The 25,926-nt window shown below is 55.7% G+C and overlaps 2 protein-coding genes across 5 annotated transcripts in view; one reads left to right on the forward strand and one right to left on the reverse strand.

Moving 5' to 3' along the window:
- The window catches only part of STRA6 (signaling receptor and transporter of retinol STRA6), a 33,078-nt gene extending 13,273 nt beyond the window's left edge, over window positions 1-19,805 (forward strand). For 2 of the 3 annotated variants that reach the window (XM_033189397.1, XM_033189399.1), the window contains exons 3-19: window positions 1,413-1,479; window positions 1,809-1,894; window positions 3,081-3,220; window positions 3,554-3,577; window positions 3,759-3,925; window positions 5,338-5,460; window positions 7,768-7,835; window positions 8,016-8,092; window positions 8,358-8,419; window positions 9,965-10,127; window positions 14,235-14,310; window positions 15,264-15,397; window positions 16,793-16,910; window positions 16,991-17,092; window positions 17,796-17,959; window positions 18,317-18,472; window positions 19,031-19,805. In XM_033189397.1, coding sequence (XP_033045288.1) covers window positions 1,413-1,479; window positions 1,809-1,894; window positions 3,081-3,220; window positions 3,554-3,577; window positions 3,759-3,925; window positions 5,338-5,460; window positions 7,768-7,835; window positions 8,016-8,092; window positions 8,358-8,419; window positions 9,965-10,127; window positions 14,235-14,310; window positions 15,264-15,397; window positions 16,793-16,910; window positions 16,991-17,092; window positions 17,796-17,959; window positions 18,317-18,472; window positions 19,031-19,194 — 1,891 coding nt within the window. In that variant the 3' untranslated portion in view covers window positions 19,195-19,805. The remainder of the gene's footprint in view (window positions 1-1,412; window positions 1,480-1,808; window positions 1,895-3,080; window positions 3,221-3,553; window positions 3,578-3,758; window positions 3,926-5,337; window positions 5,461-7,767; window positions 7,836-8,015; window positions 8,093-8,357; window positions 8,420-9,964; window positions 10,128-14,234; window positions 14,311-15,263; window positions 15,398-16,792; window positions 16,911-16,990; window positions 17,093-17,795; window positions 17,960-18,316; window positions 18,473-19,030) is intronic. The other variant, XM_033189398.1, reaches the window with a different exon arrangement.
- A 2,542-nt stretch (window positions 19,806-22,347) lies between these two features.
- Window positions 22,348-25,568, reverse strand: ISLR (immunoglobulin superfamily containing leucine rich repeat). 2 transcript variants are annotated; one of them, XM_033189400.1, is made up of 2 exons: window positions 25,223-25,568; window positions 22,348-24,391 (listed from the first exon to the last, which is right to left on the reverse strand). In XM_033189400.1, the coding sequence occupies exon 2, from the start codon at window positions 24,381-24,383 to the stop codon at window positions 23,100-23,102; it is 1,284 nt and encodes a 427-aa protein (XP_033045291.1). In that variant the 5' UTR covers window positions 24,384-24,391; window positions 25,223-25,568; the 3' UTR covers window positions 22,348-23,099. The 2 variants fall into 2 exon arrangements, with proteins under 2 accessions (XP_033045291.1, XP_033045293.1); XM_033189402.1 differs by lacking the exon at window positions 25,223-25,568 and adding an exon at window positions 24,589-24,741.
- Window positions 25,569-25,926: the final 358 nt, after the last annotated feature.

Raw genomic sequence — 25,926 nt, forward strand, 5'->3', positions numbered from 1 at the left:
CAGAGGGTCCCAGGGATCTGTGCTCCCCTGGATAATGCGGCCTTGATGCCTCTTTTCATACAGTGGAGAGTGTGCTGGCGGGAGGCTGAGCCCTCTGGGCAAGCAGGGACTGGCCGCAGCCCAGGCTCCATCTCAGGCCCTCGCCCACCAGACCGCACTGGTCTCACCCATGCTGCCATCCTCCCTCTGGCTCTCCCATGCCCAAGCTGGGAAAACCCTTAGCTCTACCGCTCCCCAGGGACCCAGTCCTGCCTAATCTCCCAGGGCCAGGGGCAGCCCTGAGCTCAGGACTCCTGCCTCACTCCCTTTCTCCACCACATGATTCTGCTGGGGAAGTGGAGGGTTTCATTGTCCTCAGTGACTCCTATCTCCACTGTGGGTCTACCTCTGTGCTCAGCCAGGGTGAGTGCAGGACCATTGCCAGGCCATAGAGAGCTTCTGTGGAATTAGAGAAAGGGATCCCCAGTTAGGTGCATTCAGTTCAGCGGGTGCTGGGTTTGGTGAGCAGGGTGGCCTGCTCATTCCCTTGGCTGAGCATCTTTTTGCATTGGCCAACCTGCATGGCTGTCCACAGAGGCTCTCGTTGAGAGGGAAGCAGGAAAAGAGACAGACCAGGGGAGATCATTTTAGTCACAGACCAACCTCAGATGGCAGTGAGTAGAGGGCAAATCATAGGGCCAAACTCTTGACTGCTAGACCCAGGTAGTGTGCTCAACCACAGTTCTGAGAAGAGGTCTGTGAGACCAGGAGCAGTCAGGGGGGCTTCCTGGAGAGGGGAAGCCTTAAAGGACAGGAAGCATCTGGGTGAGCAAGAATAAGTGCTCAGCCAGGCACAGTGGCTCACACCTGTAATCCCAGCACTTTGGGAGGCTGAGGCATGAGGATTGCTTGATCTCAGGAATCCAAGACCAGCCTGGGTGATATGATGAGGCCCTGTCTCTACTAAAAATACAGAAAAAAAAAAATGCCATGCATGGTAGTGCACACCTGTGGTCTCAGCTACTCAGGAGGCTGAGGTGGGAGGATCGTTTGAGCCCAGGAGGCTGAGGCTGCAGTGAGCCGAGATCGCCACTGCAGTCCAGCTTGGGTGACCCAGGAAGACCCTGTCTCAAAAAAAAAAAAAAGAAAAAAAAAAAGGATAAGTGATCAAGCTGAGCCGGTCCACTCTGCTGTCCCTGGGAGCTTCCCATCTCCTTTAGTCTTATAACCCCAGAGCCTGGCATGGGGCCGGCACATCACAGGAACAGGGGGGCCCCAGAATGACCCTGAGAAGGTGGGACTGGGAAGGCTTGTGTAGGAGGGATCAGAGGGTTGAGGGAGGTAGCGAGTAAAGCCTCAGTGTGAACAGTCTTGAACCCCCGACCCATCTGCACACTGTCGCAGGCCTGAGCCAGCCTTCCTTTGCTCTGTAGGGAAGTGCCCTCCTGCCACACCAGCGTACCACCCGGCCTGTACCACGCCTGCCTGGCCTCGCTGTCAGTGAGTCAAACCCAAGTTGAACCTGGCTTGCAAAAGCTACTGCCAGCCTGGCCAGTGGGACCCGTGTTCCCGGTGGGGCTGGTGAATGGGGGCCCTGGGAGATCCTGGGTAGGGGGAGCTATCTGGGAGTTCTCCCAGCCTGGGGGCCCAAACCAGGATGCAAGTCCAACCTCCCAGATGTCTGTCACCCCTTGACCAGTCCCCGAGATGCCACAGGAGTGTGCACTGGGCAGGTAGGGGGTATCCCGGGGCCTGAGTCCAAGCCCTCAAACTCAGACCCTCAGGGGAGGCCTGGGCACCCCAAGCCCTCTTCTGCGTTCTCCTTTTAGATCCTTGTGCTGCTGCTCCTGGCCGTGCTGGTGAGGCGCCGCCAGCTCTGGCCTGACTGTGTGCGCGGCAGGCCCGGCCTGCCCAGGTTGGTGCCATGTCTAGGCACCCCCACTCAGGGGGCCCAGCTGACAGGGTCACTCTGGGAGGGTGGGTGATTTGTTAGGTACCTAAAAGGTAGCTCTGGCTTCAATGACATCCCTACCTCCCTTAGCCTGGGGCTTTCCTCACGCCCACCCAGGTCTCCAGGTTTAGTCAGGACCCCCAGAGGAAGGGGGAGGAACTTGCACAAGCCCACCTGGGAGAAAGGACTCCAACCCAGACCCTAGGGTGACAAGCCTGACATGACCTAGCTTCAGAGTGTACCTTCTCAGGCAGCCCTCCATATGTGGATTGACGTGACCATCCCAATGCCATCTTGACCCTCGTCTTCCCTGAGGGTATCATCTGGACCCTAATGCTTGAAGGCAGATTTACGGGGACTGACCTCTAGCCCCTATAGCTGGAACTTTCTTCTCCTATCTCCTTCAGCCCTGTGACCCCAGTGCCCGCCTGGACAGGCATGACCCTGAGGAGATGGGGCTGGGCAGGCTGGTGCGCGAGAGACCAGAGGGTTCGGGCAGGTGATGGGTGGTATAGACAGCTTCACATCCCAAACCCAGACTGTGCACCGAGGCTGGTCTTGCTGTGCTGGTTTTGTAGGGAATGAGCCTGGGGTCTCCGGTTGGCCCCAGAAAGAGCTTGCCCTAGCTGGGGCAGTGCTTGAGGGAGAATGAACCTCTCAGAGCGTGAATGCAAGCTGCAGTGCAGAAGCCGAGGGTCTGAGTGGCTTGCCCTGAGCCCAGTGGGGTGATGCCTGGGACAGCTATGCCCGCTGTCTGCCCTCTGCCTCGAGTCCACACCCAGCCCAGGGCGGCGGCCGTTGTACAAGGATGTTGTGACTCGCTGAGTTCTCTGAAGGTTTGCCAGCTCAGACAGACCAATTAGTGTGGAGGTGGCTGCTTCCTGGAGCTTCCAGGGTGGGCGGAGGGAGCAGTCTTAGAGCTTCTTCCCACTGTATGTATGTCCCAAGTCCCTTTGGCACAGGACCCAGAGCTTGGTAGATAAGAGGCACTCCACAAATATCTATGGAATGAATGAATAAAGGGATCTTATTCCCCCATCTAGAAAGTGGGACTGACTCTACCTCCTTGATTTATGGAATACAGCCTGGAGGTAATGGGGGTGCAGGGGCTGAGTAACTCCTTCCTGCCCTGTCCTTGCCTCTGTGCTAGCCCTGTGGATTTCTTGGCTGGGGACAGGCCCCAGGCAGTGCCTGCTGCTGTCTTCATGGTCCTCTTCAGCTCCCTGTGTTTGCTGCTCCCCGACGAGGACCCATTGCCGTTCCTGACTCTTGCCTCAGCACCTAGCCAAGGTACCCACTGCCCCCCAGGCCCTGAGGTTGGTGTGATGGGATGGGAATAGGGTGGGGTCTCGGAGTTTTAAGCGGAGCTCAAGGAGATGAGGGTAACAGGAATAGCTGTCAATGAGATGGGCTACTATCCTGAGACATGACCTCTTCAGACCATCCAGTCTTTACAATGACGCCACAAAGTATGCATATTAGCCCCATTTTGCAGTGGAGGAACTGAGAGCCAGGGAAGTAGTATCTTAAATTGAGTATTTACTCAGGCACCATGCTAAGCGTCATATATATACCTTCTCATTTTCCCCTTGCTAATATACTGTGATTATTTCCATTTTACAGGTGGAAAAACTGAGGCTCCAAGAGGTAACTTGCCCAAGATCAGAGTTGAGACTAGTTAGAGCCTGGATTTGAACCTAGGGCTCTTGACTGCTGAACGTGCTGAAGGGCTTGGAAGCTGGAGACAGGAGAGAGGCCTGGGTGGGCTCACCACCGGCCTCATGTCTGCTCTTCCAGCATGGGTCTCTCTGCTTGTTTCACCTTCCAGGGGCCTGGAAGATGCTGGGACTGTTCTATTACGCTGCCCTCTACTACCCTCTGGCCGCCTGTGCCACAGCTGGCCACAGAGCTGCACACTTGCTCGGCAGCACACTGTCCTGGGCCCACCTTGGTGTCCAGGTCTGGCAGAGGGCAGAGTGTCCCCAGGCACCCAAGGTAACCGCTGACCACAATGGCCTAGGGCAGAGGGGCATGCAGAGCAACCTACTCAAGCCACAGTGCCTCCTTTGAGCTCTGGTTCTATGACGGGCCGCCCTGCAGCCTTCCATTGTGCATGGGATTCCATGCCTTCAAACACATGTCCCTTCCAAGCTTGACTGCTCTGTGGGAGAGGCAGGGAACAAGGCGGCTGGGCCCAGCTCTCAGGAGCTTTAAGTCTAGGATGGGGCAGAGAAGGGAAAGTGGGCAGAGTAGGTGGAAGAGAAAGCCTGAAATGGCCCCCCTCCCCCAACGCCTGTGTTAGTGATTCCCCAGCTTCCCTTTGGTCAGGCTGGAGAGGGAATGGAAGTGAAGCGTGATGGAGGCCGGCAAGTGTGAAGTCAGGGATGGTCTTAGAGGGACAAGAGGAGAATTCCAGAACCTCAGGACCTTGCTCACTGGCTGCTGGCTGGAGCTGTGAAGCTGTCCAGTCTAGAACCCAAAGAGTGATGGTACAGGCTTTAGAGCCAGACAACCTGAGTGTGAATCCAGCTTCACCACTTCATTCATTCGCTCACCCATTCATTCAACAACATATTTGAAGCACCTACTCTGTACCAGGGACATTTCCAGGCACCGGACTACAGCTGTGAACAAGACAAACACAGTCCCTAGCCTCCCAAGAGCCGTCATTTCAGTAGGGGAGATACGATACACAAACAAAGTGATGCCAGGTGGTACCAAGTGCCTTGGGGAAACAGTGCCACCTTTCTGAGACTGTTTCTGCATCCGTCCCTGGAGCTGATAACACCAGTCCCTCAGGGTGGAGGTGAAGACTTAGAGGTTGCTTTGAGAGGGGGGACTTGGTGGCTCTTTTTTACCACCTAGAACGTGGCACATATTAAGCTCTCAATAAAAGTATATTGAACCAACAAATAAATAAATGAGTATACAAAAGGCCCACCCCCAGGAAGTCCTCAGCCCTGGGAAGTAGGGCATAGACTTTGCTGATGCTTAGGTTGAAAACTATATGTAGGCAAAGTCAGGCTTTCGTGTGATTTTCAGAACTGTTCCTAATGCTCCGGGAACACAGAAACAGAAAGAGGTGTTCTTTCCAGGGCTTATTCCAGCCCTGGTTGAGGTGGGTGTGGTGGGCAGGAGGGAATCAAGTTATCTCCTCCTCTTGGCTCCTCTCAGGTCTGTGGGGGTCCAGGAGCCTGGGGGAGGGGTGAGCATCTCTGCAGGGCTCAAGAAGGGGAAGTGGGCAGGTTTGCGCTGGGTGGCGGTTTGGGAACCATGGAGCTGAAGCCTTCCCATGGCCCCCCAGACCATCCTCAGGGCCCAGTGTGAGGTGGGAAGGGCAATGGATTCTGGTTCTTGGCTGGGGGAAGAAGGTGGAAGGTAGTCTGTCTGGGTGTTTGTCTGTCCAGATCTACAAGTACTATTCCCTGCTGGCCTCCCTGCCTCTCTTGCTGGGCCTCGGATTCCTGAGCCTTTGGTACCCTGTGCAGCTGGTGAGAAGCTTCAGTCGTAGGACAGGAGCAGGCTCCAAGGTAAAGGGGCAGGCCTGGGGTAAGGTTTTCCTCAGCACCCAAGACAGCCCTATTCCCCCATATCTGTGGTCCCAGATACATGGCCGTGCTTAATGTAGGGCCCAGCACAGAACAGATGCTCAGAAAATGTTTGCTGAGACTGCTTAGTCCTCCCTCCCCAGGCAAAGGCTGGGCTGGCCCTTGACTGGCACCCAGGATACCCGCGGCACTGGGCTGTATGAATAGTAGGGACTTAACAAAGCAGAACTGAGTCAGAAGCCAGGAGAGTCATAGCTCTGTCTGTGAAACACTGAGATCTGGCTGGAGAGACAGCCTGGAGCCTTGTGCCTAATCCGAGTTCTGCACATACTGAGATGATTAAGGAAGCACCCAGGGCAGAATTGCATTATGAATCAACTCTAGGTTGAATGTGGTTGAATAATTTCAGATAAAGGGGACGGCTGGGAGGGCTTCCTAGAGGAGGTAGACTTTAGCAAGGGCCTGAAGGACAGGGAGATCTAGAGTGAGGAGAGAATAAGGAGCAGACATTGTAGGCACAGGAAAGAGCATGAGTAAAGGGGAAGAGATGGTTTTCTGTCTGTTTTGTTCGCTGTATTTGCAGCACTGGGTAGGCCTTAGCCCTTAATAGATACTCAGCAAATATTTTTGAAGTTTTGATTAGATGGATGAATGGATGAATGGATGGGTGGATGGGTCAAAGGAAAGATGTATGGAAGGAAGGATGGATGGATGAATGCCTCATGGTAAGAGAATTCTTAGAAGATACTTCGATCTTATTGAAAAGCCTTCTAAGGACTTACCATGTCAGGCCCTGGGCTCAGTGCTGTGGACTTGGAGCTGAGGGACTTGTGTCTGACCTCCAGGAGCTCCCAGTGTGGTGGGGGAGACAGATGCAGCACCAAATACCTACAGTGCAATGTGAAACGTGCAGCGGGTGTTGGGACTGCGGGTGCAGGGGGGTCCAGTACATCTTTCTGGTGAGAGAGGAGGAAGAGGAAAGCTCTGCAGAGGCCCTCCAAGGGGAAAGAAGGACAGACTTAGGAGAAAGGCTTAGGACATAGAGGCCAAAGGGCTTGGCTTCTCCTCAGACAGGGCAGGGGAAGGAAAGGCTTGAGGAGGCACCTGGGCAGCCAGCAGGTAGATGGTGATGCCAGCTGCTGGCCCAGGGAAGGTGGAGGGAGGAGCAGGTGCTCCCGGGACAACGTTTGGTCCTAAGTGTGTGTTGCTCAAAGTGTGAAGCTCAGCAGAGGGGCTGGGACTGGGTGTTAACTCGGCAAGGTCAGACTGAATCCAGAGAATGAGTGAGATCCCTAGGCAGGGTGGAGAGCTCTGGGTCCATTTTGGGCTTCTCTGGTCCAAGAAGGCCCACAGACTCCAAGCTCGGCTCCCATGTGGCAGGCAGGGAGTTCTGAACACTTGTAGCTCCTGCCCTGCCGAGGCTCACACTCCTCGAGGAAGCCCGTGTCCCCTCCTGTTTACAGCTGGCTCTGAAGAGGGAGCGGCCCCCCAGGGCCACGTGGTGCCCGAGGCATGCCCCTTTACCTTCCCTTCCAGGGTTTCCACCACCCCACCCCTCTCTTCATTGCCAGCATTTCCTCCCAGGCTTGAGAGGTGCAAAATCCTCTTTGGACTTTGGTCAAAGAGGTTTAAGTCTCAAAGGACCCCCATCAGCTTTGAGCTGACCCACTCCTGCCCTGGATCCCAGGGTTGTCATGGCAACAAGTGACAATCGCCTATGTTCTCCCAGTGATTCAGGGCAGGGGCTCGCCCCATCTTCCCATGGACCTCTGCCACTTCACAGGCAGCTTAAGGCCTGGAATGTGGCTTAGACAAATCTGGTCACCCTTGTGATCTCCCTTGCGTAGTAGCAGGAGGAGAAGCCTGAGGGGGTCTGACCTGGAATGACCCCTCCTGTGTCCTGGCCTGGGATGTGCCCGTGGGACACAGCTTCCCTTTGCCCCAGTTTCAGCTGGCAGAGGCCAGAGGGCTAGGGGTGGGAAGAAACAGTGATGAGATGTGACTGAGCAAAGCAGGTGAGAGTTGGAGACAGATCTTAGGAAGAACTTCCTGGCGTTGATGGTTCTTTGACAGGAAACTGGCCTTGTATTTGTGAGAGAGAAAAGGGAAGCTTTGGAGTGCATGGATCTCAAACCCACAAGTCAGCCCCCTCCGCACTCACCACCACAGCCATGGCCAAGAGGTTTTTATGGAGCACCTGCTTGGTGAACACTCTAGTTCCCTGAGCCAGGGACCCACGAATGGGTCGAGGCAGGTCTCATCTGCTTGTTCAATTGTCTGTCTCCACAGGGGCTGCAGAGCAGCTACTCTGAGGAATATCTGAGGAACCTCCTTTGTAGGAAGAAGCTGGGAAGCAGGTGGGGTCTCCGACACACCCTCTGTGGGCCAGTGGATCAGGCTGGTTAGAAGCCGTGCTTGGGAAGCTGGCACTGGACAGCATGGCAGGGGCAGAGGGGCAGAATGACCAGCCTCTGGGGCTGGCCCTCAGGGAAGGGGCTTCCACTGAGGACCCCACACCTGCTTGGGTCTTTCTGCAGCTCCCACACCTCCAAGCATGGCTTCCTGTCCTGGGCCCGGGTCTGCTTGAGACACTGCATCTACACTCCACAGCCAGGTATGGGATTGGGAGCTGAGGCCGAGCGTGACAGGGGGTGTTACCTTACCTTGCACGGAATAGCTTCAGTGGAGGACTGGCTCCTGCTCCCTGGAATCCTTATCGTCAACAGGGACAACTACCAGCTTGGGACAGGGGGAAGACCCTGGCCTGGCCTTGGTCATTCAGGGTCCTGCTGGCTGTTTTCCTGGGACCCTTGGGAGGGAGGAGGGCTCCCGGGCCTGAGGGGTGCTGTTCACCACACTCCTTCCTTTGAGGACTACAGGATTCCGTCTTCCGCTGAAGCTGGTGCTTTCAGCCACACTGACAGGGACGGCCATTTACCAGGTATGTCCTGCACCCTGTACTGCCATCTGCCTGTGGAGCCCTGCCCTCAACCCCCAAGCCTGGAGTAGCTCCGGCCCAACCCAGCTCTCTAGGTGCTCCTTCCAGAACCCTGACCAGGTGCTGCACGCCATCTTGGGAATTCTGGCCTACCCAGAAGGGCGGGGGTGTTCACGCTTGTGCTCACAAAGTGACTCGGAGCATTAATTTTGGAGGCCACATAACACAAATTTAAATCCTAGCTCCACTATTTACCTCCTGTGTGGCCTTGGGCAAGTTATTTAACCTCTCTGAACCTGTTAGCTCATCTGTAAAAAGCAGGAAATAGAGTAATTTTCCTCTTTGAGTAATTGGGAAGATTTAGCGAGATAACATGTTTGATAAACTCTGCCTCACCACCTCCAAAAAAAGAAAAAAGAAAAAACAAACAACAACAATTCAGATCCGGGAGGTAGTTATAATTATTCCCCACTTTACAGATGGGGAAGCTCGGAGAGGTGGATTTGACTTGGCCAAGTTTCTGCACAGCTGATATCTCGGCGTAGCCTAAGTTTGAATCCAAGTCTGTCTAGCTTTAATTCCTGCACTCATTTACTTTCACAACATAGAAAAACCGGAAATTTGACATTCCAAAGTTTAGATAGATAGATGATGGGTAAATAGAGGTGCAGACACAGTCATCCCTCAGTATCTGAGGTGGACTGGTTCCAGAACACCCCTCCATTCCAAAATCCAAAGGCCCAAATTTCTGATATACGATGGTGTAGTATTTGCGTGTAGCCTACACACATTCTCCAGTATACCTCGTTATCTCTAGATTACTTACAATACCGAACGTAAGTGCTATGTAAATAGTTGTCCCATGGCTGGGCGCGGTGGCTCACACCTGCAATCCCAGCACTTTGGGAGGCTGAGGTGGGTGGATCACAAGGTCAAGAGATTGAGACCATCCTGGCCAACGTGGTGAAACCCTGTCTCTACTAAAAATACAAAAATTAGCTGGATGTGGTGGCATGGGCCTATAGTCCCAGCTACTCGGGAGGCTGAGGCAGGAGAATCGCTTGAACCTGGAAGGTGGAGGTTGCAGTGAGCCGAGATTGCACCACTGCATTCCAGCCTGGCGACAGAGCAAGACTCTGTCTCAAAAAAAAAAACAAAACCAAAACTTGTCCTACTGTATTATTTTTTATTTGTATTATTTGTATTGCATTATTATTTTTTATTGAGGGTTTTTTCCCAAATATTTTTGATCTGTGCTTGATTGAATTGGTTGGTCATGGATGTGGAACCCACAGATATGCAGGGCCGACTGTATGCAGTTATGGTGCTTGAAGGCATGCCTTTGGCCTATTAGGCTATAATTGCACCTGTCTGTAATGTCCTCATTTAGAGGCATGAGGACCCTGCTCTAAGGGGCAGATAAGAACACTGATGGGCAATGGGCATGTGGCTGGAGCCTGTGTGCTGCCAATTTCTTCCCCAAAGTCTCCCCTGTTAGTACAGAAAACCCTTTCCTGGGATGGGGCCCTCACTGTGGGACTCTTCCAGGTGGCCCTGCTGCTGCTGGTGGGCGTGGTACCCACCATCCAGAAGGTGAGGGCGGGGATCACCACGGATGTCTCCTATCTGCTGGCCGGCTTTGGGATCGTGCTCTCAGAGGACAAGCAGGAGGTGGTGGAGCTGGTGAAACACCATCTGTGGGCTCTGGAAGGTGAGGCCTCCAGGGAGCCCCTGAGGGCTGCAGTGGGGAATGAAAATGGGGAGACCCAAGGTCTATGCCCTAGTCGGCCATGGACACACTGGGGGCCCTTGGGCACATTCCTTCCCCTCTCTGGGTCTCAATTGCCTCATCTCCAAATTGAGGCAGTTGGCGCTTCCAGTTCTGAGCTTCCATGAAACCTGAAGGGACATCTCAGCAGCTCCTGCCCCTTGCCTGCTTCTGTGGCACCTTCCCCCACCACCCCCAGTGTCTCTGACCAACTCTCCAGGAATGGAGATGAGGAAGGCCATGGGCTGGGTGAGATGAGGGTGGGGAAGGAGGGAGGAGACAGCGATGGAGGACGGTAAGGATTTCTGAGCGAATCCTCATGGCAGAGGGCTGGTGTTGGGCAGGGCGCAGGCTTTCTCTTCCCAACTCCCTGTCTTTTGGGGCCATCTCCTTTCTCCTTCCCTCCTCTGACAATGAGCTCCTGAACCAGGGAACCATCCTGGCCTTTGCTTCTGTGGTCTGATGCCTCCTGCAGCCACCTACTTACTCTGCCTTCTGGGCGCTCCCAACAGCCCTGTGGAGGGGACTGAGAAGTGTCCCTACTTGACACATGGGGAGGGATTTGCCTGAGGCCATCCAGCAGGGCAGAGTGCAGCCAAGAGAACGCAGGGCTCCTGAAGACTGGGGGGGGTGGCTCTCTCCATCACCTTGGGGCAAAGCCCGGTGCTCAGGAGTCAGGAGGCATGCACCTTCTGCTGACTTGGGGGCCCCAGGCTGGGACGGACAGGCCCCCGGCTTCTGAGGAGTAACGTGATGGTCAGAGCGTGGGCTGCCAGCGTTGCAGGTGGAGGTGTGGCTGCTCCGAAGCTGTACCTGACCATTAACATCATCCTTATCCCACAGACCTGGGCGTGCTGGTCTTGGGGGGGCAGGGAGTGGGTTGTGGGCAGAGGTGCACGGAGTGACCGCTTCCTTCCCTGACCACCTCCACCATCTCCCTGAGCACCTCAGTTCCCATGCTAGAGGCTGCCCTGGAACTGCTGCTGAGGCCCACAGACTGGACAGGTGACAAGTTCTGGGTGAGCTGAAAATGACTCCTTCTGGGAGATTTTTCAAGCTAGTTGCAACCTGGGTCATAGGCAGGTGCAGACATGGTCCAGGTCAGTCCACAACCAACCTCAGACCCTTGCTCACAGTGACCCTGTAGGTCAGCATCATTGATCCCAGCTCACAGAGCAGGACATTGAGGCTCGAAGGCAAGAAGAGACACGTCCAGGGCAAAGGATTCTGCTTCCACTCATCACGCCTTATATTTTTAATTGCATGTTACAGTTTCCAAGCTCAAAGGCTCCCACTTTGGATCTTCTTGGGCCAAACAGAGCAGCATTTACTCTCTGAATTTGCAGATAAGGAATACTGCAGCCCAAGAGGATTAGAGATATGGGTTCAAGCAATTCTCCCATTTCAGCCTCCCAAGTAGCTGGGATTATAGGCACCTGCCACCAGGCCCCAAAGCCACCCCACAACCTGGGCTCCAGTGTCCCTTGGTCTGTCCTTTGGCTAAGGAGCTAATGTCTTCTGAGCTCAGAGCTTCTTTAGGACTGCCAACCAGCACTTGGACCATAAGCCTGGCATCACTCACAGAGAGCTCAGGCTGAGTCAGGCAAACCAGATTATAATCTCTGTTCCATCACTTACAAGCTAAGTGACCTTGGGCAAAGTGCTTTACCTCTCCTGACCTCAATTTCCCCACCTGTAAAATGAGTGCTGGAGTGAAAAAGGAACACTTGCCCTTGAGGCCCTCAATCACATGAGGGAAGACAGATCTATCCCCCAAAGCAGGGCCCAGAAGAAGGCAGGCACAGGATCCCAGAGGTGGCAAAGAGCAGGAAGATTGTGTGAGGGCTGGGGTTTGGGAGTGTCCAAGTTGGGGACCAATGGAGGGAGAGAGAGGTAGGAGGTAGATGGATGGAGATCAAAGGCCAGGCCTGTGGCAGAGGGGGCTGCTAACTTTCACCCCTGTGTTAGCCTGTACACTCACCAGGCCAGGCTCAACAGGCGGGCTGTTCACATCCTGGCAGCAACTGGTCCAGAATGTGCCCTCGCTGCAGCCCAGCTGGCTCCAGAAGGGGGCCCACAGAGGCTGGAGCTATGCATTTGCAGTGCTTTCTCCCACCCTTGCTTCTGAGAAAAGTGTCCTGGCCAGGGCCCTGGAGGAGGGAGCTAGGGACCGGCAGAAGGGCCTGGGTGTCTGTAGCATCATTTTTAGTCCTGACTGAATCTGGCAAGTACCCGGTGACTTCAAACCCTGTGCCAGACCTACTGAATCGGAAACTCTCAGAGTGGGGCCTAGCCTCTATGATTGAACAGCCCTCCCAGTGGTTTTTTTTGTTTGTTTTTGAGGTGGAGTTGTGCTCTGTCGCCCAGGCTGGAGTACAGTCACACAATCTTGGCTCACTGCAACCTCCACCTCCTGGGTTCAAGCAATTCTCACGTCTCAGCCTCCTGAGTAGCTGGGATTATAGGCACATACCACCAGTCCCAGCTAATTTTTTTTTTTTTTTTTGAGATGGAGTCTCACTCTGTCTCCCAGGCTGGAGTGCAGTGGCACGACCTCAGCTCACTGCAACCTCCGCCTCCTGGGTTCAAGTGATTGTCCCGTCTCAGCCTCACGAGTAGCTGGGATTACATGCGCCTGCCACCAGGCCCGGCTAATTTTTGTATTTTTAGTACCATATTGGTCAGGCTGGTCTCGAACTCCTGATCTCAGATGATCCACCGCCTCAGCCTTCCAAAGTGCCAGGATTACAGTTCCAGTGATTCTCATGCAAGCAAAGTTTGAGCGCCACTGTAGTAGGCACCCAATGAATATTGACTGGTTGATTGATTTCAATTCATTGCTGATGGAAATCAATCATGAAGGCTCTGCCTTTGAAAAGTCCCCAGAGCAGTGGCTGTCAGCCCTGACTGCACACTGAATCACCAGTGTTGCTTTCACAGGCTAAGGCTGGGTCCCACCCACCCACAGAAATTCTGATTTGACCGGTTTGGGTGCAGGCTGGGCCATGGGCGAGTTTTAGCAGCTCCAGGTGATCCTAAAGGCGATGTCAATGTGGAGACCCACCGCTGTAATCCCTGTGGCTCTGTGGAATTAGCACTCACCTTTTCTGTGTTTGCATTCCCTGCGCTTGAGATTCTGGTGGTGACACGGGCACCAGGAACACTTCCCTGGGCTGACTAATGAGATCAGGGTGCAGGCATCTCAGGCTCATTCTGGATCTGCTTGGAAATGGTTGCACACCTCACTCTATCATTTTTAGTGGCATGGCTGGCTGGGCGAAGCCCTCTCTCTGAGCCTCAGCTTCCTCTTCAGCCCAGTGGGAACAGTTCTTCTGTCTAACCTCGTGGGGTTGCCGTGACAGTCCAGAGCAAGGCTGGATGTGGATGTAAGGTGGGAGAGTTGCAGCCTGCACCCCTGATATTCTTAAACATCCAGGCTCATTCATGACACACCATCATGCACGCATTCATTGTGTGCATGGCCAGGGAAGGGGTGAGGGAGCTGGGTGACAGCGGCCGCCTCCCTTATTCTGATGGACTCAGGCCACACCGATGTGGACTCACACCCTCTATGCCCTGAACAAAGACCGTTAGTGCAGACATGGATGGGGCCTTATGGCTCACATTATCCTGGGAGCTGGGCAGCATAACAGCGTGCCCAGCAGTATGTTCACGAGCAAATGGGGGTCTGGGGGAGATGGAGTGCCCTCCTGAAGGCCACATGGCCAAGAAGCAGTGAAGCTGGAGGCAGATGCCAGGTTGGATGGAGGTCCTGCAGCAATGGAAGCAGCAACAGCAGGGTGAGACCAGGTCTGCAGACTCAGAGCTGGTTTCATCTCTTGGCTACTATGTATCACTGGGATGAATGGGGTGGCCGAAGTCATTGGCTTACTAGATCTGAGAACTGGGGATGGGGCCAAGAGGCCTCCATGCAGAGTTCATTGTGGGGCAGGGCAAACTCCCCACAAGGCACCACCCTGGCAGGGGTTCCGAGGACCCCAGGAGGCTCCAGGCCCTGACCTCTCACTTTGTCCCCTCTCTGCCCACCAGTGTGCTACATCTCGGCCTTGGTCTTGTCCTGCTCACTCACCTTCCTGGTCCTGATGCGCTCACTGGTGACACACAGGTGAGTGGCAGGCTCCGGCTCACCCAGTGCAGAGGTGGGGAAGGAGTGGGAGTCCTGTGGGTTTGCAGGGAGGCCCTGGGGCTAGAGATAGGGAAGGGCTCTGCCAGCCCAGGCTGTCAGGGAGCCCACCTGAGTGTGGCTGTGCTGCAGTGGAGGGAGAAGGTGGGGCCGGGTCGTGCACTTGGACCTTCCTGTCTGGTTGGGGAAATGTCTGTGAGTATGAGGGACATAGGGCACCACCAACTCAGGGCAGCTGGGGCCACCGGGTGGGCTGGATGAGAGGGAAGGTGGCCTGGGGAAGCTGTACCTGCCCGGGAATGGAAGAGAGAGGAGGTGAGGACTGTGTGGACGAGAGCAGAGGCTGGGGTGGCCCTGCCATGTGAGAGCGTAGGTGAGGGGTGGCCTGGGGGCATAGCGCTCTGGAGAGGTGGTGCGGGTCTCGCCATGCTGCCTCACTTGCCCTGCAGTGGTGAGTGGTGAGGAGCACTGAAGGCCCAGGGCAGGTGGAAGGGGCAGCCCGAGCACTTACCCATGTCAGAGAACTGGCTCATGTGTCCTCAGAGCTCCTCCCAGGGGTCTTTCTCCACAGGTCACCCCTCCTTCTCCTGGCATTCAAAGCTCCCCAGCCTGTGCTTGCCTTGCCTCTTTACCAGGTGGCTGTGCTGTGTGTCACTTCCATTCTCACTGTTGTTTGTCACTTTTCTGACTTGGCTCAGGTTGAGCCTTCTGCCTGGTTTTGTCTTCCTCGTTCATTCTTTAAGACTGCCCAGGTATCACCTCTTCCAGATATCTTGGGTTAGTGGCCTCCTCCTGGCTCCCACAGTTCTGGGACTCCCTGCTGATGGCTGTGGGTTGAAATTCTATTGGGAGTTTGGACAGTTGCTGGCCCAGAAGAGGATTTAGGAAGAGAGTGTCGCTTCCTGAGGTCTCTGCCTCCCTGGCTCCCACCCCAGGACCAACCTTCAAGCTCTGTACCGAGGAGCTGCCCTGGACTTGAGTCCCTTGCATCGGAGTCCCCACCCCTCCCGCCAAGCCATATTCTGTTGGATGAGCTTCAGTGCCTACCAGACAGCCTTTATCTGCCTTGGTGAGCCTCCCTTGCCCGCCACAGCCAGCCTCGGCCTGGGCCTCACCTCAGACACTGGCCCCAGTTGAAGAGAAGAGTGCTCAGCAAGTACTGCCCTCAGGGTTTGTCTGGGAATGCTCTGGGGCGACAGTAAGAGGAGGGACCCCCCTGCCTTCCCTGCCCTTAAGAAGCTTACTCAGGATGGGGGTACAGGAGCCCTTGGGAAATTGAGTGGGTACCCTCCACATGGAGGTGAACCCTGGGTGCCATCAGATGTTCTCGTGGGGGGTGGACCCAGGTCTGAAGGTGTCAAATTCAAAATGGTACATTCCTGACTGGGCGCGGTGGCTCACACCTGTAATCCCAGCACTTTGGGAGGGCGAGGCAGGAGGATCACGAGGTCAGGAGATGGAGACCAGCCTGGCCAACATGGTGAGACCCCGTCTCTACTAAAACCACAAAAATTAGCCGGGTGTGGTGATGTACACCTGTAGTTCCAGCTACTTGAGGGGATGAGGCAGGAGAATCACTTGAACCCAGGAAGTGGAGGTTGCAGTGAGCCAGGATCGCGCCACTGCACTCCAACTTAAGAAAGGGCTGTGCCACAATTGGCTACCTACAAAGGTAATGAGACCCCTGTCACTGAGGGTATGCAAGCGGAGTTCCATGGATATTGTTGGAGTCTGCAAAGGGGGTCTTGCCCTGAGAGAGTTGGACCAGATAACCTTCCAGGAGCCCTACCAGACCCAAGTGTCTGACTCTCCCCTTGGGTACTGCGGTGAGAAAAGCACTCTGAATGGTGAGGGGCTATGGCCAGGGTTGTACATCCAAGGGCCTTGTATCTCTCTCTCTATTTCCTTCCATTCTCACCTCCTTGAGGGAGGAGAAGGATGGTAAAGGAGTGGAGGAATTACTAGGACAAAAGCCATAGCATCTCTTCTTGGTAGCCCTTATGCTTCCAGGCCTTTTTGTAGGTATTATTCTCTAATCAGTTAGCCAGATTATTTCAATATACAGTCCTTGGGCACCTACCGTATGCCAGGCTCTAGCTTGAAGGAATGCAAACATCAGTTTAAAATGTAGTCTTATTCCCCAGTAACTCAAACTCAGGAGAAACTGGAGGGAAATAACATTTGCAAAGTACTTTGTGATTTTAAGAGTTTCCACAGACATTACCTCATCGGATCCTTACAACAGCCTCTGAGGTAGGGACTATTATCCCTGTTTTTCAGAGGAAGAAACTGAGGCTCAGTGAGGTAAAGTGACTTGTTCAAGGCAGCATAGCTGGGCAGAGGCAGAGCAGAGATCTAAAACCAGGCCTGCCCAATTCCAAAGTCCTTGATTCTGGGGGTGGTAGGGGTGGCCAGCTTTCATAGAACCTGTTATCTGTCCCCCTGCCACTCCCGCCCCTGGCAGGGCTCCTGGTGCAGCAAATCATCTTCTTCCTGGGAACCACGGCCCTGGCCTTCCTGGTGCTCATGCCTGTGCTCCATGGCAGGAACCTCCTGCTCTTCCGTTCCCTGGAGTCTTCGTGGTGAGTGAAGCAAGCCATGGAGGGCTCGGGGCTTCTTTAGAGGTCTGCTAACAGTGACCACCTCCCCACCCCACTGGCAGGCCCTTCTGGGTGACTTTGGCCCTGGCTGTGACCCTGCAGAACATGGCAGCCCATTGGGTCTTCCTGGAGACTCATGATGGACACCCACAGCTGACCAACCGGTGAGGCGGCACCTGGGCTTGTGGCTCCCTCAGGCCCTCAGCCTTTTCTTCAGCGTCTCTCTCTTTCTGTGTCCTCCCTCCACTGCCATCTATCCCCTCTCTCTATCAAGAAGCCCAGAAGATAGTAGAAAGAGCTTGCCTTACCCATACAGAAAAGGGACAGTGGCTCAGCCCACTCCAAAGTACCTCTCTACAAACCCGGCATGGGGCTGGAAGTACCCCTGGGAACCTTTCTTGCTTTGAGAATTGGTACAGCTCTCCCCTGGATCCTCTGTTTCCTCAAAACCATGCCCCTCCCCGCTTTGTAGCAAGGGAGTTCCCTGTCAGATGACAAGGCTGTGGGAGAGACTTGGCTCCCAGGGGAATTTGGAATTAGCAGACAGGGGACCCAGAAAAGGGAGGTGGGAGGCATCAGGGTCATAGAAAGACTTAGATGGACCTAGAATTAAAGCCCAGCTCTGCCACTGAATAGCTGACAGCCTTGGCTAAGTCACCCAATCTCTCTGGGCCTCAGTTTCTCGTCTCCCAGGGTAGTGGGTTGAAAGAGAGAAGACCTTGCCCAGGGTGGGGTGCACAGGAGACACAGCAGTAAATGGTAGGTCCTCAGTAAATACACAGCAGTTCTGGGCATCTAGGTCTGACACTGACCCTGGGGAGGGGGCTCTGGGGGACGGCCTGCCTCAGCTTTCTTCTCCCACCCTAGGCGAGTGCTCTATGCAGCCACCTTTCTTCTCTTTCCCCTCAATGTGCTGGTGGGTGCCATGGTGGCCACCTGGCGAGTGCTCCTCTCTGCTCTCTACAATGCCATCCACCTTGGCCAGATGGACTTCAGCCTGCTGCCACCGAGAGCCGCCACTCTCGACCCCGGTAAGGTCACTGGGCAGGGCTGGAGGGTTGTTCAGGCTACCCAAGCAGTGAGGAAGGCATCTTCCCTGCCCCAGGCCTGTGCCAGCTGATCAGTTCACACCGATGTCTGTAGCTGCAGATGCCACCTGTGTGTGCCTGCACTGTGCCTCGTGTGGCCCTGCGGCATGTGCAGTGGATGTGGGGTGTTCTAGCAGGTCCACATGTGCCCATGCAGCAGATATGCCATGTGCCTGGTGTGTCTACATGCTTGGATGCAGGGTGTGCACGCGCACTCCCTGTGTGTGTGTTAGGGGGTGTCTGGGTGCCTCTAGTCTGGCCTCTGCTCTCCCAGCACTGCCATCCGCCACCCCACCCCAGGCTACTACACATACCGAAACTTCTTGAAGATTGAGGTCAGCCAGTCGCATCCAGCCATGACAGCCTTCTGCTTCCTGCTCCTGCAAGCTCGGAGCCTCCTACCCAGGACCATGGCGGCCCCCAAGGACAGCCTCAGAACAGGGGAGGAAGACGAAGGTGCGCCCTCCCACTGGGAATGGGGGAATAGAGCCTACCCAGCTTCTCCCAGGAAGGATGCGTGCCCCTCCCCAGCACACAGAGTGAGCGCCAGGAAAATTCTCACTTCCTCTCTTCTTTGGCTGTCTTTGGTCACCCCTCCTGGTCTGATCTCAGGGTAATTTTTTCCATGATATGAACACACACATACACACACCATATGTGTGCACAAAGAGAGAATGAAACAGCTGTCTTGCTAAGGGGCTCCCTCATTGCCCCCACTTCTCCCTTGGGGCAGGGAGTATGACCTCCTCCTTTCTTTCTGCCCAGAAGTATGTGTAGGGAGGGGACACTAAGCCAGCTCCAGACCCTTGTCCCACCCAGCTTCCAGTCCTCACACACCTCACATACCTTCCACAGACCTCACACCCCACTTCCATGTGCTGCCTGCAGGGGACATCCTAAGCCTCACCACCTGCACTACGCCTGGGATTTTCAGGCTCTCTGCTCAGGTCTGAGGGCCAGGGAGGCTTGGCTGGGTGTTTGTTGAGTGACTCACAGAAAGTCCGTCTCTCTCAGGGATGCAGCTGTTACAGACAAAGGACTCCATGGCCAAGGGAGCAAGGCCCAGGGCCAGCCGCTGCAGGGCTCGCTGGGGTCTGGCCTACACACTGCTGCACAACCCAACCCTGCAGGTCTTCCGCAAGACGGCCCTGTTGGGTGCCAATGGTGCCCAGTCCTGAGGGCAGGGAAGGCCAGCCCACCTGCCCATCTGTGTTGAGGCACATTCCTGTCTACCATCCTCCTCCCTCCCTGGCTCTCCCAGCATCACCCCAGCCATGCAGCCGGCAGGTCCTCTGGATCACCGTGGTTGGGTGGAGGTCTGTCTGCACTGGGAGCCTCAGGAGAGCTCTGCTCCGCCCACTTGGCCATGGGAGAGCCAGCAGGGGTTTTGAAGAAAGAAACTGGCGGGTTAGGGCCTTGGTCCAGGAGCCAGTCGAGCCAGGGCGGCCACATCCAGGCCTCTCCCTACCCTGGCTCTGCCACCAGCCTCAAAGGGCCTCGATGAAGCCTTTTCTGGAACCACTCCAGTTCAGCTCCACCTCAGCCTTGGCCTTCATGCTGTGGAAGCAGCGGAGGCACTGCCTCACCCCCTCAGCTCCACGGACCTCTCTGGGGAGTGGCTAGAAGGCTCCCAGGCTGCTGGCCTGAAGGGCAGCCCAAGTCACGACTCAGACCAGGTCCCACACCGAGCTGCCCACACTTGAGAGCCAGATATTTTTGTAGTTTTTATGCCTTTGGCTATTATGAAAGAGGTTAGTGTGTTCCCTGCAATAAACTTGTTCCTGAGAAACTGTCCTCATAGCAGGAGGGGTATGCAGGGAAAACCCCGCCTACGCCGTCAGTACATCCACACTGTGCGTTGATGGGGATGGGGCTTCAGGTGTTCTGGTCACATGCTGGGCCAGACACTGGGTGGAAGGCAGAGAGAACCCATAGCTCCATCCCTTTGGGTGGCAAAGAGACTGGGGACCCTATGATGCCACCCCTGAGCCATGTGGATGCTGGCTTTGGAAGTGGGACTTGTTCTGGGTCTTGAAGAAGGGGCAGGATCTGGGGAGGAGAAGCGACTTCAGGAATGCTGGGGAAGCAGTGTGACTCCAGGTGTGGAGGTAGGAGGGGGCCTGTCACATGGGGGGACAGAGCGTGGGCTGTCCTGATGGGAGTAGAATGAGAATACAGAGGGCAAAGGAGGGTGGAGACAGACTAGGGTCTTTTCCCTGCTGGGGACTTGGTGGAGGTAGGGGTGGGGTATATGAATAAGGAAGATGCCCTGGGTCCACTGAGGGGCTGGGGGCTACAGAAGGTAGGAAGATGTGGCTACCCTACAGATCTAGGTCTGCAGGGCCTTGAGAAATGCCTGCACAATTAGTGGAGATCAACAGTCCCCTGCCCCACGCCCAGGTTCCTGCTACAGTCCCAAATACCTATAAAGCCAGAGGTGGGGTCAGGGACCTGAAACCCACTTTCAGGGTTGTCCTGAGGAGACCAAAGAGGCACGCTGCGATCCCACTGCAGCCCATTGAAAGAGGCTTCCTGACCTTGTTTCAGCAACTGACCTCTCTGGGGGGGAGAATTCAGGTTCCCAGAGAAGGGGGCCCTGTCCACTTTGGGGATGGGGGAGCCTCCAGGCTTTCTGGAGGCGGTTATGCCAGAGCCAACTCTCAAAGACTGACTTAGCCAAATGAAGAACAGGGAAAGGGTGCCTGGGTGGAGGGAACAGTGTAAGCAAAGGTGCAAAGGATGACACACCATGGAGCATTAAGGGAACAATTAAATAGCTGTTCCAAGAAGAGGCAGAAAGAGTGGGCTTGTTGGAGGATTGGGTCAGAGAGGCTCTAAGTCGGGAATTCAGGCTTCACCTGGAGGACAGTGGGGGCCACGGAAGACCTTAAAGCAGGGGAGTAGCTAGTCCACTCAAGGCACAGCCATTCCCTGTGCTGCCCCTGACCCAGGTCTTAGGTCAAGGTCCTACTCCAAGAAGCCAAGCCGCTCAGCTGGGAATGGAGCCAGGGATGTCCAAGTCAGGCTGGGAATATCAAGCTTTAGGCAATCAGAGTCTATTGGACCATGAGGCAGCACCCAGTCCTACCACATCATTTGGTTTTTGAGGCAACTGAAGCCCAGATGAGGGCAATGACTTACCCAAGGTGGCCCAGCACATGGAATTTGGCTCCATCTTGCTGTTTTCCACCAGACATGAGTCATTTTTTTTTCAACTTTTATTTTAGATTAGGAGTCATTCTTGATACATGCTGCTGGTGACATCAGCTCAGCAGGAGCTGCAAGTGGATGAGGGAAGAGTGGGCAGGGGGAGGTGCTGTATGTGGACCAGGAGGGAGGGAAGGGGGCTGGCCAGCAGCCAAAGCTCACAGCTGCTACCCCAGACTCCTTAGCCTCCTGCCTCCACTTTGCTGAACTCAGCAGTTCTGGGAGCTCTGGACAGAGGCCACAAAGCCTCTCCCTCTGGGCCATTGTCTCTGCACGCAGCATCCTCGATCTTGAAAGGGATGGGATAGAGGCAGTAGGAAGGCATATCTCCTACCTGGCACAGATAGGAGGTTGTGCAGAGTCTCCAGGTTAGGACATCATCTTTATGCTCCTCATCTGGAGAGGTTGAAAGTTGCTGTACGTGCGCGCGCGTGCGCAGACACACACACACACACACACACACACACACACACACACACGGCCCAGGTCAGTTACTGATCCACCTGCTCCGTGGGGAAAGATTCCTACAGGGAATCTGCAGTCCTCATTTGGACTTTCCTCTTGGAATACCATTTCTTCTTTGGGGGAAGGATAAGTACGATTCATTTCCCCTGGCTTCTCCCTCAAATATGTTCTCTTGTTCCCAGTCTCTCTGGGGCTTTCTCCTCCTCTGTCTTGTGTCCCCTGCTCCTCATCTGTCTCCTCCATCTTGCCCCACCTGTCCCCTCTTTCCTCTTCATTCCTAACATCTCTTCCAGGAGCAGGACAGGGAAGAGGAACTACCACTCAGGCACCTCCATTTCCTCGCGCCTTTCCAGATGCCTCTCTTGAAGCCAGTGCTGACATCAGGCGCTGCTCAGGGTAGCCAGCCACCCCAGGCTTCTGCCCCCACCTGTCCTGTGGGACGGTTTGGAGGAAGGGACTATCTGCAGCTCAGCCCACTGCAAGGCCCAGCCCCTGACACAAGCACTGGGTCAGCCCTCCTGTGCCTCCACAGTCTGTTGGGGTCCCAGAGGCCCCTGCCACTGTGGGCAGGCAGGCTGGCTGCCCTGCATCTTCAGCTCCTGATTCTATCTCCCAGTAGGGTCTCCTAGATCCAGACAAAATTCCAGGCAGACACGGAGGGGCATCAGAAATGCTGTTTATTTCTCTGCTGCTCCCAAGCTGGCTGGCCTTTGCAGAAGAGCAGGCAACAGACGCATAGCTGGGGAGAAAGGGAGGACAGGTTCCAGGATAGAGGGTGCAGGCTGAGGGAGGAAGGGTAAGAGGATGGAAGGCCATCTTGGATCCCCACATTTCAGTCTCAGATGAGGACAAAGGGGCTCCCAATCTCCCAAGTCATCAGAAAACACCAAGGAGCAGGAGGAGCTTGAGCAGGCCCTGGGGAGCCTCAGAGCCATGCTAACCACTGTCTACATCCCATCCTCCTCTCCCATTCCCTGTCTGCTTTGGACCACCCCCCAGCCAAGCCCCAGCTCCATTCCCCCAATCCTGGCCCTGGCCAGCTTGACAGTCAGTGCCTGGAATTCCACCACCGAGGCTTCTCCCAGTTGGATTAGGGCACCACCCTGTTAGCATGCTGCCCCTGAGAGGAGAGCACGGGCAATTCTGTTAGCAGCAATGAGCACCGCAGACAGTGAGTTAGGGGATCAAATTCTATCTTAGTCACTAGTTTGGAGCAGGTCTAGAAGTTGGGGGTAGCAGGTGCTCTAGAAGAGATTAGAAGGAGAGGTAGGAAAATGTGAAGTCACCCATGCAGGCCTCAGGAGTTGCCAAACCCAGACCCCTGCAGCACTTAAAGGGGCATTGGCAGGGGCAAGGGGAGGAGTTAGGAAAGCCCTGGGGCTGCTTCAGCCCAGCCTTGGTTGGGGTGGGGCTAGAAGGTGAGGAAGAGAAGGAGGAGGAGGCTTTGGCCCAACAGGAGCAGGCCTGGGGGCAGCTGCCCAGGGACCCCTTCTGCGACTGCAGCCTCAGGGTTCCCAGCACGGCTGAGGTAGATGATGACCACATTGTCCTCCGGCCCTGATGGCTGCACCTCATTGTCAACCGTATAGCAGCCCTTTCCCTCAACCGCTTTGCCATGGAACCTGCGCCCTAGTGTGTCCTCACCACCCTCGCCGGGTGTGGCCAGTGCCACGTCCACTGAGCTCTCAGCACTGCCCAGCTCATTGGTGGCCAGGCAGCTGTAGGTGCCTTCCTCCAGCTTGCCAAAGTCGGGGATAAGCAGGCTGCCATTGGCAAAGGCCTGGAAGCGCGGCTGGGAGCTGGCTGCAGGGTTGCCAGGCAGGGCACGCCCGTCAGTGCCCACATTGGGGCTGGTGATCTCCACAATGCCGCTGGGTATCTGGATGTGCCAGTGAAGCTGAGGGGCTGGCTGCCCATCCACATCACAGTGCAGAGCCAGCACGAAGCCAGGCCGCAGCTCGGCACCATCCTGGCTGGGTTGGTAGCTGAGCTGCACTGAGGGTGCCGAGCATGGCAGTGGTGGCAGGCGGCTCAGCGGTGTGCCCTTGAGCACTTGGGGTGAGGTGCAGGCGATGTTGTCCTGCTCCGGGATGGACACTGCCGTGGCTAGGGCCCATGTCTTGAGCCACACGATGCCGCAGGTGCAGTCGAAGGGGTTGTCGTTGATCTGCAGGTGGGACAGTGCGGTGAGCGGGGCGAAGGTGCCCTCGGCCAATGTGTGCAAGCGGTTGTGGTTGAGTTGCAGCGAGCGCAGAGCACGGAGGCTGCGGAAGGCGTCGCGGGGGATGAAGGTCAGCTCGTTGCTGTCCATCTTGAGCAATTGGAGGGCACTGAGGTTGTGCAGGTCGCTCCAGGCAAAGTCAGAGATGAGATTGTGGCTGAGGTCCAGGCTCTTGAGATGGCTCAGAGAGGCCAGGGCGCCGGCGGCCACCGTGCGGATCTCATTGTGTGCCAGCCACAGCGATTGCAGCAGGGGCACCTCCCTGAAGGCACCCTCTGGCAAGCCTGGCAGCCGGTTGGCCGACAGGCTCAGTGTAGTCACATTGGCCGGGAAGCCAGGCGGCACAGCCTCCAGGTCGCGGTAGGCACAGTCGGCAATCTGGAAGCCATACTTTTCCCCACAGTCGCAGGGCTCAGGGCAGGCCTGTGCCAGGCCCAGGAGAACCGCCCACCAGAGCAGATGCAGCTCCTGCATGGTGCCTCCTGCAGAGAAGGGCATGTCACCCAGGGGATCCTGAGAACTCGCCAGAGGGACTCATTCCTCCCACAAGCCCAGCCAGAGCTCTTTCCCATCAGGAGGCCCTGTCCCACATAACCCAGCTAAAGCCCAACACCACCTAGCCCACCGCCCCCATCCTACAGAAGGAGAAACTGAGGCCCAGAGAAGGGCAGAGACTTGCCCGAGGTCACGCAGCCAGGCAGGACGAAGACAGGATGGAAGAGGATCCCAGCTCCTCCTTCGAGTGGAGAGTTCTCCCTGCCTCGGCCTGTTCCTAGCTGACTTTATGACTCGAAATCTGTTTTCCAGCCACCCCCCTCCCCCAGCACTTTGCAGAACCTCCCCCTGCCCTCCCACATCCTGGCCGCAGTCCCTCCCACCAGAGTCCCCCATAGGTATGCTCTGCCCTGGCCCAGACAAGGCCCCTTGTGCAGTGCACACCACCCCCATCCACTCCACCCACCCCCTCCCGCTCCTCCGGCCGTGACCGCAGCAGACACCAGGCCTTTTCTGTGGAATCACACCCGTGGCCTATTCTGTTCAAACTTAGCCAGGCAGCTGCCCAAATAAACCCCCGCCAGGACCTCTCAGCTGACTGGGGTGAGGCCAGGGGCTCAGCCCAAACGCAGCTGGGATTTGTGGGGCCTCAGTTGTGGGTTGTGGAAGCAGCAGATGCCCCCTGGACTGCTCCAAGCTAAGGATTGTCCCATGCACCTCAGACTAGCAGGGATGGACCAAGAGGGAACCAGCCCCTATATCCAAGAGGCCTCCCCTTCCCGCCGCTGGCCCTGGAGCCCTCCTCCCCACTGGCTTACCTTCAAGCTACTCTTAGTCAAGCGGAGCCTCTTCTAAGGTGGAACCAAAAGGCAACAGAGGACCTTAGCCCTGAGAGTCTGCAGGGCCACGGGCACCCAAGGGAGGACTTGGATGCTGAGGCGAGGGGCAGCCTGGTCCCACCCCACCTTCAATGTGCAGGCCTGTGCCCTCCCTGCCCCAGACAGGGTGCCTGGGACCATCCACTGAGAGGAGGCGGCAGGGAGGAGCCCGGGGCAGCCCGCGCACTCCCTCCTTCCAGCAAAACAACTGCTCTGCAGCAACAAGGACCCGTGTTTCATAAGTGACACCAGAAACTTGAGGGGGGAAGAGATGCCAAATTTTTTTGGGTTGTGTTTTCTCTCTCTCTCTCACTCACTTTTAGCAGCTTCAACTTCCTTAAAGACACAGCACTGTCTGGAAAGGACCCAAGAAATGATGGGGCCAGGAGGATTTTAGCGGGGGAAGGGCGAGAAATTGAATCTCATGGAAGGTGGGAAACTTCCACTGCAAACAAGGAAAAAGGGGAAGCCTTTGTCCAAGCCAGGGTTGTATGTGTGTTGGTGTGTATATGTGTGTGTGTGTGTACAAGTTTGTGGGTGTGAGGGTGCGTATTTCTGTGTGTGCCTGACTTTGTATGTGTGTTTGTGTGGATGTGGGTGTGAAACCACATACATTAATTTGTGTGTGAGTGTGTGTGTGTGTG

This window comes from Trachypithecus francoisi, unplaced genomic scaffold, assembly GCF_009764315.1.
Source record: "Trachypithecus francoisi isolate TF-2019V2 unplaced genomic scaffold, Tfra_2.0 Lachesis_group3, whole genome shotgun sequence".
NCBI lineage: Eukaryota > Metazoa > Chordata > Mammalia > Primates > Cercopithecidae > Trachypithecus > Trachypithecus francoisi.